We start from the raw sequence: 17,913 nt of genomic DNA, 5'->3' as shown, positions 1-17,913 counted from the left end.
TACTTTCAGTCTATATTATTTTGTTGCACTCGCTCCACCCTCCTTTCAGGATCTTGAGGTGCAAAAATTACTTTTTATAATATTTGGCATTTTTCAAACAGTTTTATAATCTTGGCTGTGCGGCACGAAAACACTTCCACTGGAATAGTTGGAAAAATGAGCATCCAAATGGGAAAATTCATGCAAATGCCCACTCAAGTAAGAAAAACAAAATTAGAAAACTCTGAAAAGTGAGTCATACAGAAAAGCATGGCAGATGGAAGGGAGTAGTTAGGTGATAGTACAAAAATATTGATTAATGGTGCACATACTGCACAAATAATTTTTTTGCTAACATGATATTAAGTTCTAACTTTTAGCTAATGCCTACACAGAGTGTTTATTTATTACTGTAGATTTGCTAGTGGCTATAAAGTGGAAACAGCCAACAACCCAAGCAGTAAAATACAACACTAATCAAAACCTGAGAATCTATGGCGCCTTGCATCGGTTGTTAGTACTATTAGCCACACAGCAACCATGCTATTCATCAGAAAATTTTAACTGATTGGATACACTGACTGGCGTTAGCTGAGGTGAAACCTAGTGATATAGTCACTTGTGTTAGCCTCTAACCATCAGTCACCCATCAAATGCATAATGCACAATATATAGTTAGGAGTTGGTGTCTGTTTGTAAAGCTCTACAAAGGAAATTTAGCACAGAGCATGTAGCCCCATGGCAATGGCACCATACTTAAGCAGAATGCTGACTGGGTAAAAAGTTGGGTGGAAAATAAAAGGGAATGACAGTGAAGTTCACCATCAAGAGAAGGAAGCATGAAAAATACATAAAAGTTCAAAAAAAAAGTTTGCCTGAGAAACAGTGACTGGAGTAGACACGTTCCTTATTTTCAACACTCAGTTTCACTTCAGCTCACAGAAGTTTCACCTGATTAGAAGACTATCCCACATATGGGGAACGCATGGTCCACATATTTTCGCCACTGCCCACTAATGATAGCACACAGCTACAACAAAAACTCTCTGCAGCGCTTATGGACTACCAATGCACTGCCATGCTGTTTGCTTAACATTAAGTATACACTTTAAATGATTGTGCTATAAGAAATTTGTAGTTTGGTCTTTTTCACTGGATGTGTATGACAAAAATGCTTCACATGATAAATAAAAAAGTTATAGTAACACGTTTTTCCTATGAGGCTGTTACATTAACTTCTCTTTCACTGTTCTGCCAGTTGATTTCATGACCTTTCTTGGCACAAATTTTGTACTACAATACTGAAAATCACATTAATAGAGCATCTATTTGCCATTTCTTTGAACCCTTCGTAATTTTAAATGTAATTTAGCTGAAGCTAGACCAACTCTGGCCACATCTTTACCATTTCCCTTCAGCTTTTTGATTCCACAGTTCAATGGATTTTCTTTCTCCTTGCCAGCCATTAACCCATTCACCCAAACATGTTGCTCCTCGTGCTGTTTGCATGGGTGAAGCAATCAGCAAAGGGGATTTCTAGGATTAAGCTAAATGGCTGCTAACACAAAAAGGCCACAGAACTAGGTACAGAGATGTGATTGGATCCAATTGGAACGACAACAAAATCTCATCAAGAGCATCTGAATTGGTTGCCATGCTTGGGGGACCGCCTGAAATGTGTGTTGCAATTTCATTTTGTTGGGAAATCGAATACATGCACTAGCCGCCGCCCCCCATTCCCCCCCAAAAATAAATAAATAAATCTCTCTGACAGCACCCTCTGCCTGTTAATCAGCATTATTCTTTCTGCTTCAGCCATGGCAGCCTCAGTGCAGCAAGATCTAAATTATTATTTATTTGACTGGCAGAGAAGCAGATTAGTTTGCAATGGTTAATTCATTCCCCTGCTTAATTTTTTAAAAGTTGGCCTGATGGCACTGCCAGTTTTTCTTACAAGAGCCGAGCAAAGGTTCGTGGTGGCCTTGTAGCAACCAGAGATAGAGAACGTGTGAGGGCACCCGCGCTATTACTTCTGTTTCCATGGTAACAGCTGCTTGGTTGCTTTAGGAGCCAGGTTTCCCTAGGAGATGAAGCCGGTGTGTTTGTGCGTTTGTTAGCGTGTGTATGTGTGCACACGTCCGTGCATGTGTGTGGAAAAAGCGTTTTTGCCAAGGCCATCTATGCAACCCGCAGAGGCCCTGATTTCAGCCCCGAAGGGCTGGATAGAAAATAGGTGTGGTCTGGTGTAACGCCACTGATGTGAAACGCTCTTCCTTCCCTTATAAAGGCATAAAGACTATACAGAAGCTCCTCCCACTCAGCAGAGGGGAGGACAGGCAGGGAGCGTCTCTCAGACCACAGTTGGGGTGGATTTTATGTCACTGATAATTCTGACTCCTTAGTGTAATGAAACAAGAACAAAGATGTCGCATTAAATGATATCTGCTTTTAACAGATTTTCAAGTGCTTATCTTTTTTAGAATCACAAATGTCTCATTACAGTTTTACAGATTGTACATTTTGCTCACACTTTCTGAATCATAGTTTAGATATTGATTGGAGAACGAGCCGGGCTGTGCAGCAAAGGATTCCTGATACAATCATATCAGTAACATGCGCAAATGATATGGGATCTAAAGTAACATTTATGTGTTTTACTCTGGCCTGTAGTGCTTTTTATCTGTCTATATTGTTTGCGCGTGGGTGGCCCAGTTTTGGAGCTTTTGGCTGCAGAGTAACCAGGTCATGATTTCTGGAAAGAAATGCTGATACTTAGTTTTTGTGACTTTTTTTGGCCCCTTAAGCACCACAAGTTCTGTTCTATTCAAGAGATGGCTGACATGTCTGCTCCCCAAATTGCTCACATTGGGCAACTCACAACACACTCACAAAACATATATCTAATTTTGTTCTCCAGTTCAGCTGTCTCTTCAAACTCTAACCAGCAGATTCCACCTTAGTCTTCCACATCTTTAAAAAAAACAAACAGTATTTTTACACTTCCTTTTGTCTTTTGCAGTATGTGCTGTTCATACAACCTGGGCCTGCACCTTTATGCTGTCCCACTTACTATGTGTTCTTATATGTCTGCTTGTGTGTGTGTGTGTGTGTGTGTGTGTGTGTGTGTGTGCAACAGAAATTTGCCAAAGGCCAGACTCTGTTGGACATGGTGTGTGGCCATCTGAACCTGCTGGAGAGGGACTACTTTGGCTTGACTTTCCAGGACACAGACAACACCAAGGTCAGACACACAAACGCACACACCCACCCACACAGATATGCATAGATGGGCACAGCAGGACATCTTACTTGTGCGTTTATTTATTCACTTTTACAGTTTTACATGTGTAACTGAAACTCTGTAATGATCGCCAGATGCAGCTACAGTTAAACGAAATGCAGACTACATACACACACACGTGCACGTGTACACTAGGTGTTTATTGCACACTTTATTTCCTAAAGTTTGAGCTGCTGATTTTTGATAGAAACACCAACTTTAAATAGGAAAAACCCCACTTCTAGTTTCTCCACAGTCTTCTGCTATTGTCAAGCTATTATACTGAGCTTTAATGTCATTTAATTACATTTTTATTACCACAGTGACCGTTAATGTGGGGGTTTAATTTGGGCTCTTTTGTGGATAGTTTTCAAGTGGTTTTTTGTGGTTGCTTTTTATAGAGTATTTACTGTTTTGTTTGGGTTTTTGTCACTGACTTCAGAAGAAATGTCAGCCAGTCCTTTAGTCCATTTAACTCCTGCTTTAATGGTTTCTCCAGGTGTTATAAAGCAGTGAGCCTCTGGCTGCCCTTTTAACTTTGCTTAACCACTTACAGCCTGAAAGTGGCACACATGGCCTTTAATATTTTAGAATGTGATTAGACAGTATGGCCTTTTAAAAATAGTGCAGAAGGTCTGCAGTCCGCCATGAAAGCTCTAGTGGCATTAAGCAGACAGAACTGAATTCAACTGGCATTTATCGGCCTTAATATTAATGCTTTCTGTGTTTATAGAAGCCTTCATCGAGTTTCATGAATACAGTTGCATCCAACAAGGGAACAGATTCATAAAAGGGAGAGCAATCAGCGAGGTCCAGTCCTTTAAAGGGCTCTTAAACATGAATATGGAGGTGGAATTTCTCAAAGGGGATTGTCTCTTTCTTTCTTTATCAGAATTGGCTGGATCCCTCTAAAGAGATTAAGAAGCAAATCCGGGGTAAGTGCAGCAGATGCACGCATACTGTACACACATGCACACGCACACACAGTCGAACAAGTCCGCACAAAAAAACAGCGGAGGCACAGACATCCTTCACTAAACAACCTTTGCTGGGGCTTCGTCCACAGTTGGTCCCTGGAATTTTGGGTTTGCTGTCAAGTTCTACCCTCCAGACCCGTCTGTGCTCATTGAAGACATCACCAGGTAGGTCTGACTGCTTCTGTTAAGCTTGTCAAATCAACCATCAACTATATCAACCACTGCACTCAAAAAATAGTGTTCTGGTCATTGTTAACTTGAACCTTTGACCTTCAGTGTGCAGGATGATGTACAGTTTGATTCAGGTTTCTAATCCGATTTGAAAGCATGAACCTGTCAGAAGGATTTTAATATCAAAACTTTTGAGGTCAGCTGTGGTCAAATTGGTCAAACCTACACAAATGGGATACCTGATGTATAATACTGCAGCTGTTTTCATGGTGGAATTGATGATACAGGAGTATGTTTTTCGTTTTCTGAGATAAATTAGTGTAGTAACACGTTTAATAGGACTATAGTAGCCTGCTATCAAAGAACTGAGACTCATTTCAGTACTTGATTCCTCCTCCCAGATATGTTCCAGTTAGGCTGACACTTAGATCTTGAAGAGAAGTGTTACCAGCATCTCTGCCTCCTCTGTTTTTTTAGGTACTATTTGTGCCTGCAGCTGAGGGATGACATCCTGTCTGGTCGTCTCCCGTGCTCATTTGTCACGCACGCCCTTCTGGGCTCCTACACAGTCCAGGCGGAACTGGGAGACTATGAGCCCGAGGAACATGGTCCGGACTACGTCAGCGATTTCCACTTTGCCCCCAACCAGACGCGCGAGCTGGAGGAGAGAGTGATGGAACTACACCGTAACTACAGGTCATAGAAAATATGACTTCATTAGTAAACTCAATGCTGTTGTTTGCGATCTGAGGAATTAATATGAATAATGAGAAGTGAAGGATCGGTTGTGGCATTTGCACTGTAGGGGAATGAGTCCAGCAGAAGCAGAGATGAACTTTCTAGAAAATGCCAAGAAGCTCTCGATGTATGGAGTTGACCTGCACCATGCTAAGGTACAGAGATGCTCTCTTTATCGTTTCTCAGCCTTTTTATCTGTCAGTATCTCTTCTTCGGGCTCTTTGATACTCTGTGAATTTGTTTAATAGGATTCAGAGGGAATCGACATAATGCTCGGTGTCAGTGCCAACGGTCTGCTCATCTACCGTGACCGCCTCAGGATCAATCGGTTCGCCTGGCCAAAAATCCTGAAAATCTCCTATAAGAGAAGCAACTTTTACATCAAGATCCGCCCTGGAGAGGTTAATAAAAAACTTTTTGTTATCTGTTCTTTAGTATTTTGCTTGGAAGAGCAGGAGTTCACAAGTACTGCATGCACAACCCCACCAGCGCAGCTCCTTGTCACTTTGCCAGAACTGAGGCGAGTGAAATAAAGAGTCATTTGGTAAAGAGCTAGCTTCACATTTCTATTTCATGGTTTCACAGTTGTTAAAATTATATCACCGCCTCTCTTGACTCGTCCAAAGCAGCGCAAATAGTCATTTCATGGTTTGATAAAAGTGTTACTTCTGAGATGTATCTTGCTGCACGCCATGTGACAACTGCAGAGAGTATTTTATCAGGGATTATTTATAGACTTTAGAGATACCGTTCTTAAAGATTTGGCTGATAGGTCATGTTTTTATTCTTGTCCTTCTCTCTTTCTCGACTTTCGAGTGTGATTAGCCAGTCGGAAGGATTTGCATTTTCATCAAGGATTTTACTTACAAGTGTAGCGGTCACGTTATGCTCGCTCTGGTTTTTCAACTCCCTAAAGTTATTATGATTTCCCTTCATTCTTTGGCCTTCAGGGTATCTGCAGTGCTTTATATCCACAGTTAAACTGACTTTGACATCTTCATAGTGAATACCAAGCCCATAGTGTGCATATACTTTGTTCTGCAGATGTATCCTCTTAAGTCAGCTGTCACTTTAAATTTGCCTGGAGGGTCATCATTGTGGTTTAAAACCGCTTTTATTCTAATCTGTCCCCATAGTGTTTTTGTGTGGAACTAAAGTGCTTCCTTTTGTGAATGGACTCCTCCCAATGTTTAAGGACCTGTTATATTGCTAATAACCTATTGATCTGAAAGCATTTTCCTCCCTGTTCACACAACTGAATGTCTGATGGACTGAGTGCATGAACAACTAATTTATAGGTTGGTTAGAGATGGAAAATCTACCCGTCAAGGTAGCAGGAGACACAAGGCGAGTAAACAGAAAACACTGATTTTTCCATTGCTGCAGAGTAAACACATTTCACCCTGCCGCCCTCCCTCCATCTTCCACTTCACTTGCTTCCCTCACTCCCTTTTTCTTCTTCACCTCCCCGCCGCCTCCTCCTTTCACCACCTCCACTCATGTCCCTCATCACTCAGTATGAACAGTTTGAGAGCACCATAGGCTTCAAGCTGCCCAACCATCGGGCCTCGAAGCGATTGTGGAAGGTCTGCATTGAGCACCACACCTTCTTCAGGTAGGCCTTAATGCTCACAGATACAAACAGCACGTTTTCTGCACTGTGCTCGCTCTGACCTGCATGAACCTTGGCACAGTAGAACTAGAGTATCTCTAAAGTGTTGATTTCCTAACTATTGGTTGTAACAGTTTTCTTAAAGAGTCTGTAGATGAGTAATTTAAAAAAAAGCTCACAAAAAAGTTTGGAAAATTTCTTTGATGATTTCTGAAGTAGGAAGAAGAAAACAAGTCTTGCAGCAAATACATCAAAATGAATCATAGGAAAGTAATTTGATATAGGTCATACAAAAAGTGTGAACACTGACCTTATTTGTAGGATTTGTACTGATAAATTGGATATTTTTAGGGGTTTACACTGATTTTTTTTTTTTTTTACTTTGTTAGTTCCTTCAGTCAGCAAATATGAGATAGAAGAGAGAGCTTTCTTGTCTGCATGGTACAGTTGGGGTCATAAGTTTAAATGCATCGATGATGGGCATTAATGTCATGGTAATTTTGGCCTTTTAATGAACTCTTCTTTTTTCAAGAACAGCATATATCTTAAATGAATAAAATAAAATAAAAAAACAAGTATTTGGCTCAAAGGTTTACATTTTTTTTTAGATTTTCTCTAATCCACATAGGGTTAAAAGTATATATACAGGCTCAAATAGATAGATAATTGGTTAAATATCTCTTAGCAAGTAGCACCTCAACCAGATGCTTTTGGTAGCCATCAAAAAGCTTCTGGCATAACTCTGGCTGGATACTGACCACTCTTCATGGCAGAATTAGTAGAGTTCATTTACGTTGGTTGGTGTCCAGGCACACACACACACATACACACACACACAGAGTAGTAAACAACTTTATAATATGGTTGAGGTCAGTGCTTGGAAAGGGGATTCAAGAGGTTTAATTTTAGCCTGCTTTTTTGTCCGTTCCAAAACTAGTTTGGGATCATTTTCTTGTTGTTTCCAAGTTGTGACCATCTAGCTGTTGAGATTAAGTTGAAAACTTTGGAAGTAATCCTCCTTCTTCATTTTATATTATTCCACCCACTTTGTACCACATACCAGTACCACCAACGGCCCCACAGCATGATGCTACCGCTACCATGCTTTACAGCTGGTACGGTGTTCTCAGATTTGAAAGCCTCACCTTTACTCCTCCAAACATACGTCTGTCATTGTCATTGTGGCCAGATAGTTCAATCGTTGTCTGACCATAAAGCCTTTCTCCAGACGGCATTTGTTTTTGTCCATGTGGGCAGCTGCAAATTTCTGTTGAGTTTTTGTTGTCAGTTTAGGAGCTGGAGCGTCTTTCTTTGACACCACCCTCTCAGTCCATAGAGATGAAAAACTGTGGACAGTGATGGTGGTGTTACAGTGGTTTCCAGTTCATGGCAAGCTTGAGCTTTGGTAGTATCTGAGTTTTTTCTGAACATCCTAACCAATTTCCTCTCATCTGAGGGTGGCAGTTTGGGTCTTCTTCCAGATCTTGCATGCAAAGTGGGGGACACATCTCAATAACTTGTACGCAGGTACAAGTGTCTAAATGGAAGATCCTGAAATCTGCAATTGTTTAGAAATGGCACATCATGCTTCTGGAATGGCCTTCCCAAAGACCTTGCCTCAATCTTATTGATGATTTGTGCACTATGCTTAAAGGCCATGTCTGTGTCAGGAAACCAACCAATTTAAATGAATTCGACCAACTGTGCCAAGGTCAGATATCCAGCCTGAATTATGCCAGAAGCTTGTTGATGGCTACCAAAATCATCTGTTTGAGGTGCAACTTGCTGAGAAGCATTTAATCAAATATTTGCGTGGATTTATGTATACTTTTGACCCTGTGTGGATTAGATAAAATCCAAAGTAATTTCAGACTTGTGCACCTAATTCTAGGTTTTTAAAACCTGAACTATAAAAAAAATGCCAGAAAATTCTATTTTTTTTAACGTTCTGATTTTAAAAAATATGTATTAACTTGCATTGAGTTTCTGCATTACTTTGCATTGTTTTTTCTACAACCAGCAGTTTTGTTTTTTGTTTTTTTACAATTTATTGCTTAAAAATTTAGTTTGCAATTTCATGTTTTTCAGGGGAAAAATGACTCTGATGACTAGAGGTCTCAGAAATTCCTTAAAATTAATGTAACATTGTAACTCACAATACACTAAAAGATGTATCCAGTGCAATCATTTCATCTTAGAAACAGAACACTTTAAAGAAATCATTAGAAATTCCTAAATTACTACAACATTAATCCCCATGATGAATATAGGTAAACTCACCAGACAGGATATGGTTAGTTTAGATTAAGAGAAACTGTTATGAGAGTCAAAAGTTATGATTTAAAGACTTTAGACATACTGTTAATGAAACACAGGTGGGCTTTGATGAAATCCAATGAAAACGTACGAATGTTAGGAAAACGGGAAACACAAGGAGGTCAGACTGGATGTCAGTCAGACAAACTGATAAAAGACTGAGAGAAGGGCAGGACTAAATAAAGCACAGAGTGCTAAATGGGTAACAAGACACAGGTGGAGGCAGGACATAAATTAGTTAATTCCAGTAAATTTCCAGAGAAATCAATAAATAATGCTTCCGCAAAGCCCTGTTGAATATGTGCCACATTTTTACATAAACTGAACCTTCCTGCAGGTTGGTTTCCCCAGAGCCACCTCCCAAGGGCTTCCTGGTGATTGGCTCCAAGTTCCGCTACAGCGGGCGGACCCAAGCCCAGACCAGACAGGCTAGCGCTCTGATTGACAGGCCCGCTCCACAGTTCGATCGTTCTGTTAGCAAGAGGTACCTGCTGCCTCGAAGCATTGACGGAGGTAAGAACCCAGACTCTTTCACTGTCGGTATGGACATTTGCCGTGAGGCAGTTTGTTCTCTCCACAGAGTACAAATATTTCAGCAAGAATGTTTGTTGATTTTGTGCTGCAGCCCTGTGAAGGGAGCCAGAAGTTCCTTGTCAAAAACAAGAATTAACATTAGATTTAGCTATTATTTTATGCGCAGCACATTCAAAAGCTTAACCTAAAAACTCCTGGTGTTTTATGGTTACCCTCCACTTGCTTTCAACCAGCCTCGGCTCTTGGTGACAGTATGGACCAGCTGTCCCAACGAAGCTCCAGTGAGCGCACACAGTTCATGTCTAGAGAAGATCTGGACCAAGAGGGCAGCCTAGACCTGGACCACGATCACTATCATTATCAAGACCAAGATCAGGACCAGTACACAGATCAGGAAGACGATCAGAAGCCAACACTGGGTGCCAATATCTCACCACCGACCAGGACTTTGGAGCTGAAGGTACCAGATGAGAGGACAGACTTGAAATGCACAGAAATCCGACTTCATTCATGCTCTGATTTTCATAGTTCCAAGCTGTACGAACAAATTACATGTCATTGTTAAGAAGAAGAGAGTTTCTATTTAGCCACAACCGATCAATCAGCAGTGCAAATGAAATCAACACATCTGTTAAATAGGATGCTGTAAATGTAAAAGCTACATCGCAGTTTTGAGGACACTGCAGAGAAATAAACAAAAAGCAATTAATCTGATTCATTTGGAAAGGTAAACAGCACACTGTGCATCACAACTGAAAAAAATCTCACATTAACTCATCTTCTCTTCCCTCGTTCCTTTTTTATTTAAGAATGTAATCACCTTTCCTATTCTTCTCTCCTTGGCTTAATTTACCCTTTTCCTGCTCTTCCCGTTATGAGACTTCTCAGTATGCACCTTTTTTTCCTCATCATTTTTCTTAAATCATCTCCTCAAATCTAACTCGACCTCTTCGCGGTTCATAAAATGTCTCTTACCGAGCACCCTGCCTTTAACCAGTAACATTCTCTTTGTATCACCGTAAACTTAACAATCTTTGCTAACCTCTTCTTTCCTCTTCTTACATTTCTGTCCTGTGCCTTGTGCTTTCCTTCAGGGTGAGGAAGCAGGCTCGCCTGTAGACTCAAAGCCAGAGGTATTTTGGTATCGGACTTTGGTGTCTGTCTACGTGTTTTTTTTGGTCGTTCAAGGTCATGTGCTCGTGCACTGTGTATGTTAAGCACGACCTGTCTTATGCCTGTGTTGTTTGTCTGTAAAAGAAATGTTATTTCTTTTGATTTCATGGTTTCCAGGATTTCACTAGGTATAATCCGTGGAAAATGCATGAGTTGAATTTCAAGAAAAGACGAGAAATGTTATATATAGATGTAATCAAGCTTTTTGTTTTATCTCGTATTTTCCTGCTGGAAATAGGTGTTTCAGTGGAAAGACTTATTAAATTGTAATAAGCATTTTGGTCCTAAAAAGAGTGAGAAGTCTATTGAAGAACTGACTTATTTTTCTCGACTTGCAGCACAGTTTCACCAGCATGCCTCTTCAACAGTGTCCCCGTATGACATTAGAGGGATTGTTTGTCACCAGCAGGATAAACAGATGGCCTTTAGGCACTGTAGACGATTCAGTGAATCAGTGTTTCCCCACCTGGCAAATCTACCGATCCACCAATTAAACTGCCCCAAAATCTACATCTTTATTTAATTTAGAAATATATTTATTTAAAAACCATCTTTCTATATGCTCTTATTTGTTTTGTAAAAGTCCTGTGCAGGTAGTTGTGGTGCTGTTTTCTTGACTACTGCAGGAAATATTGGCATCACATTAGTGGCTTAATGGACTCTTCGTTTGTGGTTTTGTAATGCCTTCCCATCAAATCTTTGGATCAAGAAGTATGGGAATAATCCTCCTCCAAACCCTTAAGTTCAGTCAATAAATGTCTTCATTAATTACCAGTTGGCTGACACTGAAATGGATTGTCCCTCTCTTCTTGGCAGAACATTAAATGGCTTAACAATCACAGTCCAAAGCCTCAATGGTGTCAACTGTTTCTGTTTGTCAGTCTGGCTGCCTGCCTTTTTTGACTCACCTGCAGCATTTTACCTCTTTGTCTCTGCACGCATCTGCTCTCTTTCCCCACCTCCACCCCCCCAAACTCCTAACCCTTCCGCTTTGCTCGAAAAAACCCTTCACTTCATGTCACTTGCCCCACCTCATCTGTCGGACAAGGAACTGGTCACCCTTCGGCCTAAACAGGAGGTACAGCTTGTCATCTCTTTTTGGCATGAGACGTGTGTGACTCTCATCAGGTGTTCAGTGTTTTTTTTGGAGGGGGGGGGTTGTATTTATAACTGTACCACTCGCAGTTGGAAAACAGGAGTCAGCAGTAGAGCTCGTGGAAAAAGTTATATTTTCCTACAGAGCACATAATCTTTTATGCGCTTTGTACATTTTCTGGTAATATCTAAAGCCTTTATTGGCCATCCACGTGCTACAGTTTTTACTTCATAAAGAAAACAATCCGTCATGCTACCTACCCTGATTAGACAGAGCTTGGTTACGATTGTTCATTTTCCAGTTAAATCCAAATCTACTTCATTGTGCTGTGAACCAGAAATAGACTTAGAAGCTTTCTATTTATGCTGTCTTTTTTTCTGTTTTTGCTTTCACTGTGTGAGTAGCAGTTCTTGGACAAACCAGAAGACGTTATACAAAAGCACCAGGCCAGCATCAACGAGCTGAAGAGGGCTTTGAGGCAGCCTAACAGCAAAATGGCCCAGAGAGAGAAACGCATCTCCTCAGCTACTCCTCCTGGAGGGACTCCGGAGCGGAAACCAGTAAGAATGACATTCTGTTTCCAAGTTATGGCACATACTATCATTGTTAAAATATCTACATTACCATTTTCTAAACAGGCTGTATTGGTCCTAGGCCAACATATATATATCTTCACAGAGTATGCCAAAATTTGTATTCCACTAAATCAATTCACAGAAAAAAATACCTAAAAATGCTTTCAAATTTACACAGTGATACCCCCCAGTTGTTTTTCATTGGCGGTTTTGTGTGTGTGTTTTTTTTTACACTACGTCTTTACAATAGCAATGTGGGGTAACGGTAATGAATGGAAGAGCCGTTTATCTAGTTAGGCTAATGAAACTGTCTACTCTATGTTAACATAGGCGACCACTGACGCCAAATTGATTGACAAGCAGGATGCTTATGAAGGAACACTGGACTCTTACTCTTACATGGAAAAGAGTAAGACCTCTTCAGAGGGTAGAGACACATTTGCAGTGACATCTTGGACTGAAGCGAATATGAACAATTGCCAGACACGCCCAGACTCTGGAAGAAGTCGACATGGAACATCTCCAAAGCGGGAAACTGAGTTTATGGCAGCAGGACTAAGAGATATGAACCCCATGGCTGGTACAGTAGCAACTAATGGGCATCATGAATCTGTTCAAATGCGGAGAGCCATTCAGGAAAATGGATACGAGTCTCCACCTGAGAAACAGGCAAGTGAACTGAAGAAGGATTTTAGACATGGCCACTTTGAGCATCGAGAGAGGCCCAAGAACTTTGAAACTCCAGTGGCTTGGGATTCTGTCCCAAAGGGCAGTGCTTCAAGACACAGTGAGGCTTGGAAAATAAAAGACCCAAGCCCCATGGGAGAAAAGGATTGCAACAAAACTGGGAACTCACACACAGAAGTTACAAAAATAGTTCCTCTCAAGCCGCAGAGATCAAAGAAGTCTATAAATAAAGAGAACAAAGATTTAAACCCTCAAACACACAGCCAGCCTGACAGAGGCGTCTTTGGTGCTGCCGGGGATGTACAGATGACAAAATCTTCCTGCGAGTCAGGAAGGAGACTGGATGATAATACTGTACCACAGTCTGCCACAGATGTTGCCAAGGAAAACACAATGGACACCAAATACCAGGGTGAATCTACAGCGTGGTATCAGCAGCAAAATCAAACACATCAGCAGATTAGGAACGAGTTTTTCGGACAACAGGAGCTCAGGGACTGCAGGGACTCTGCAGGCCAGTGGACGAGAGGAGGCGTTGCATTTGAAGAAAATTCTCAAATCACCTCAGAGTTTAGCGCCAAATTTCCAGCAGCTCCCCCACGCACTCTCCCCCTGAAAACACAGTGGTCCCGAGACAGACTGAGCAACATGGACAACAGCCACATCCACCACAGGACGCCCAACCAAGAAACAGCCAAGAGGAAGCAAGCGGTAAACCATCTGCCCCCCTTCCCCCCCAACCTGTTTGTCAGTCATCGGAAAGTAAAGCATTGCATGAGCTTCAGGCGATGTGGTGCAAATCTTGTTTTTGCCATCTAAAAACAAACCTTCCAAAAAAATAAAAAATCACACACACGCATAAACTTCAGAACTCATGTGGCTGTGTATGAGAAAGCAAAAGTTCACGTTCCTTCGCATCGCCTCATTGACCGACTCAGTTCACGTCCATGGCCTAGGGAGCATTTTGCTTTCCCTTCTTCCCCTCCGCAAATCTTGACATCTGCTTGGCCATTTCAGAACGCTGTGGGCCTTTAAGCAAACTTCCCATTGCTTAAGCTTCAGGCGTCCCTTCTATCCCACCTTAACTTGTCACGTTAACACCTGGTCTCTCCTTCCAACACTCAGAGTGAAGGTGACTGCTGTTGCAAGGAGCGCAAGACCTTTTTCCACCATTTTTTTCTTTGAAACCTCTTTTTCCACATAATTTGAATCCTTTGTGTAAATGGCTGAGGAGGCCATTTGAACCAAATGTTCTGCCTTGGCACCTCTGCAGCAATAGCAGAAAAATGAAAAAGACGATTAGATGTAATCACTGGCTGCAGAGCTGCCAAACCTCTTCAGGGTTCAGGCTTTCATATGCCGCATTTAAAAATATGAATACCTTTTCCCTGAAAGGGATTTTTTGAAAAATCGAACCTTTCAGTGCATGGCATTACCATTGCACTTGCAGTCATTTTTAATGATGTCAGCCTGTGAAATGTACCCAGTTTGCATGCTTTTGACTGCAGCTTTAAGGCTTTGGAGTTTTGGGGATCTCTCACATTGTGTGTTTATCGTGCAGGTGTAGCAAAAGCCCCAAAGTTTATGAATGACTCAGACATGTTTGCTTACAGATAAGAACTCAACAGTGCTAAAGCGACATGCTTAATAGCGGTGAAGCAAGAACACTGCAAACTCGGGCTCTCCAGATATCAATTATTTCATCAGCCGTGCTGTGCAAAAAGCAGAACTCGACATCAAAGCAGTTTCAAAGAAAACTTTTTCTAACTTTTATTTTTGGATATGCTTACACACATTAGCTATAGGGAGACGGTATAACTTGTGGCTGCATTTTGGTAAATTCACGCATGCTTTCATATCGTTGTTTGCTTTTTGTTTGTTTGCCTTTTCTATAGGAGACACCTCCCACCCCTGCTATCCATGAGGAGCCTCTCAGTGAAGCTTCAGTGAGTCATCCCTCGGCTCCTCTCATATTTATTATGTAGTCACACCTTGGGAAAAGAGTAAATAAACTACAATTAGATATTTGACAGATTTTATTCAAGCTGCTCTTTGAGGCGTGTTTGTTTTTGTATCCAAAGCGTGGAAATAAACGCACAAAAGCACAGCCTGTAAATTCATATCTAATCAAACGGGGAAACTGAATATTTTAAAGTGCCAGCTCGACATCATGGCTAAATCTGATATCTAATATTTTGTGCCGCTGTTAAATGTTCAATAAGCATGTTTTCATGTTTAATTCTAGAGAAGCTAATGTATCTGTACTTTACATGCTGTACATTGTCTAAAAGTGCAGGAGATAAACCACATCGAATTATCATCTGTGTCCTCTGTAGAGGGAACCATGGGAGAGGCGCCTGGGCTCCGTATCAGAGGATGATCAGGACCACGAGATCCTGTACTTGAAGGAAACCCACCTGGGCATTGAGCGCAAATGTTCCAGCATCACAGTCAGCTCTACATCCAGCCTGGAAGCTGAAGTAGATTTCACCGTCCTCACGGACCTGCACACAGGCATGGAAGAGTTCTCCAGGGGTATGTCAGAGCTGGGAGAGAGGGATCTGTCACCTGACGGGGGTCTGCGCTTTGGCATCGACTTGCTCCAGCAGCAGCCCTCTGAGCCACCTCCTCCCTTAGTATCGGCTCCTCTGTCCAGAGGAACCAGCAGCAGTCCTCCAGCCAAACAAATCCAGGCTGAAGAAGTCCGACCAGAAGTCAAACGGTCCGATGTGCAGGTAGATTAAAGTTTTCACATCAGCTGTGTAGAACCACTGAGAAGTGTCTACTTCTTTGGTGTGTTTTGTTTTCACACTGCTCTATTTTTAGGCACCTAAAAATATGCATCTTAGCTCATTTTTAAATTCAGACGCCAGTGCAGGAAAGAATGGCTGTTAATTTGATCTGAAAGCAAAGTAGCATGAAATCATTACTCTACAGTTTTATCTCTCTGCATGTTTGTAACCGGGCACTTGAGAAATAAATAAAGCCAAGTGTGAATGCAATGGAAACAACAGGAAGAAAAGAGCTGAATTCCTCTCCTCCCCGGCACTTTTCCCATAACACCAACCACATCCGCGCTCTGTGTCTTTCCCAAGTTTCCAACAAAGTGTGATGACAAGGTAGCTGTGGGTGAATTCATGCAAGTTTATTCACAGGCTCTGGTTTGCCTGTGCAGTGGGTGGTCAGAGGGAATGTAACAAAACAGAAAATTATGATGTGATGATTCCCAAAGTGGTTCTCACACTTTTTTGCAGCGCATGTTGTTAAACTTGACTTCGGGTTCTTGATTTGAGTTGTAAAAAAGCTGGGCGGCTGAAAGTATTGAAGCTTCTGATGCCTCTAATGCACTAAAATCCACAAATGAGCAGATGAAGTGACTGTCGTGAAATATACAGGAAAGGGATGTGCTTTTAGTTTGAAGTTTTAAAGAAGGTAAACGAAAGAAAACCCACTTTTTCATTTTCCTCTTGTTTTTTATGTTTAACTTATTACTAAAGTAAAATTTCTCTTAGGCTTCCAAACTTCAGACTCTCAGGTTGTCTTTTACTTTCTGTTCTGATTAAATTAGGTTCATTTTGGCAAACAAGGGGCTTTCAAGCCTTTTAAAAACCTCAGTTTCTGCAGAGTCTCAGAGCAACACTACGAACTATACACACTCTTAATAATATAAACATTCCTTTTCTTAAGCCTGTAGTTCCCAAAAAACCAAAGAGATCAGTCCCCGTGTCTTCATCAGTGGACCGAGATCAGTCACACAGAGAAGGTAGTCGTGTCTCTGCCGCCGCACCACTGAGCAGGGAGGGCAGCGATATCAGGCCCACGCCAGCAGTCAGAAAGACGGACATCAGGACGGAGACTCAACCCAATGGGTCAGAGGTCACCACGACCATCGTGGAGTTCACGGATCAGGTTAACTTCATATTTCACTGCTAAAGATGTACAGAAAGGTAGACCTGTAAAATATCTGGATATAATCCAGTCAATCTGTCTGTTTCAGGATCACGGCATCACTGGACTAAGTGAAGTTTCTTACTCTACGAGACAGAGCGTTTCCCCTGTGAGTACAGACAGGGGGACCTCTCCAATTTTAACTCAACCTGCAGCACACTCCTTCCTGCTCTCCAGGGTTCAAACCTACTTACAAAGCCCAAAGACATGAATTCAGGAACACACATCTGACTGAATGTCATAAAAAATGGTTCATGGGTCTTTGTAATATTTGCCTCATGCCTCCTCAGGTGCACAAAGGCAGTCTTGGCAGAGAGACATCAGGATCTCCCATCCTCGTCTCTGAAAATGTTACCTCAGCTACCACTCATGTTACAAAGGTAGAGAAGCTCAAATAAAACTCACAAAGTGCACATTTAATTTATAACTTAGTGCTGCTCATCTCCTTAAAATGTTAAGGCTGTTAAAAGAAAAGCTGTTGTCTGTATGCTGCAGACGGTGAAAGGAGGATACTCAGAGACCAGGATCGAGAAGAGGATCATAATCACAGGAGACGATGATGTAGACCAGGAACAGGTGAGCAGAAATTGACAAATGAGCTTTGTTACCTTGGCACCCCAGTACGGTTCAGTCTATATATTAAAGTGGTGTGATTAGCTCGCCTGAGAACGCAACAGTGCAAGAGACTAATCAATGTGTACATGACTGAAGCAGAGGAGTAGCTAACTTCCTGGCTACTTTTCCATAGTGCATGCATCCCTCATTGTTCATCAGCTATAAAAGCTCTTTGGTTAAAGACGGGCCCTTCTGTGTTGCTAGACAGTTTT

The 17,913-nt window shown here is 41.6% G+C and overlaps 1 protein-coding gene across 1 annotated transcript in view; it reads left to right on the top strand.

The window, feature by feature from the left end:
* The window catches only part of si:dkey-178k16.1 (band 4.1-like protein 1), a 43,410-nt gene that overhangs the window by 22,371 nt on the left and 3,126 nt on the right, over positions 1–17,913 (top strand). The window contains exons 5-22 of the mRNA XM_039604683.1: positions 3,116–3,220; positions 4,152–4,194; positions 4,326–4,401; positions 4,885–5,103; positions 5,213–5,300; positions 5,394–5,546; positions 6,663–6,760; positions 9,411–9,586; positions 9,841–10,067; positions 10,702–10,740; positions 11,829–11,858; positions 12,281–12,436; positions 15,034–15,084; positions 15,475–15,873; positions 16,826–17,047; positions 17,136–17,195; positions 17,377–17,466; positions 17,582–17,662. Of these exons, the coding sequence (XP_039460617.1) occupies positions 3,116–3,220; positions 4,152–4,194; positions 4,326–4,401; positions 4,885–5,103; positions 5,213–5,300; positions 5,394–5,546; positions 6,663–6,760; positions 9,411–9,586; positions 9,841–10,067; positions 10,702–10,740; positions 11,829–11,858; positions 12,281–12,436; positions 15,034–15,084; positions 15,475–15,873; positions 16,826–17,047; positions 17,136–17,195; positions 17,377–17,466; positions 17,582–17,662 (2,313 nt within the window). The remainder of the gene's footprint in view (positions 1–3,115; positions 3,221–4,151; positions 4,195–4,325; positions 4,402–4,884; positions 5,104–5,212; positions 5,301–5,393; positions 5,547–6,662; positions 6,761–9,410; positions 9,587–9,840; positions 10,068–10,701; positions 10,741–11,828; positions 11,859–12,280; positions 12,437–15,033; positions 15,085–15,474; positions 15,874–16,825; positions 17,048–17,135; positions 17,196–17,376; positions 17,467–17,581; positions 17,663–17,913) is intronic.

The sequence above is a fragment of the Oreochromis aureus genome, linkage group 20 (genome assembly GCF_013358895.1).
Source record: "Oreochromis aureus strain Israel breed Guangdong linkage group 20, ZZ_aureus, whole genome shotgun sequence".
In the NCBI taxonomy this organism is placed as follows: Eukaryota; Metazoa; Chordata; class Actinopteri; order Cichliformes; family Cichlidae; genus Oreochromis; species Oreochromis aureus.
The sequence above is the reverse complement of the archived record's forward strand: the minus strand, read 5'-3'. Positions and strand labels throughout refer to the sequence as shown.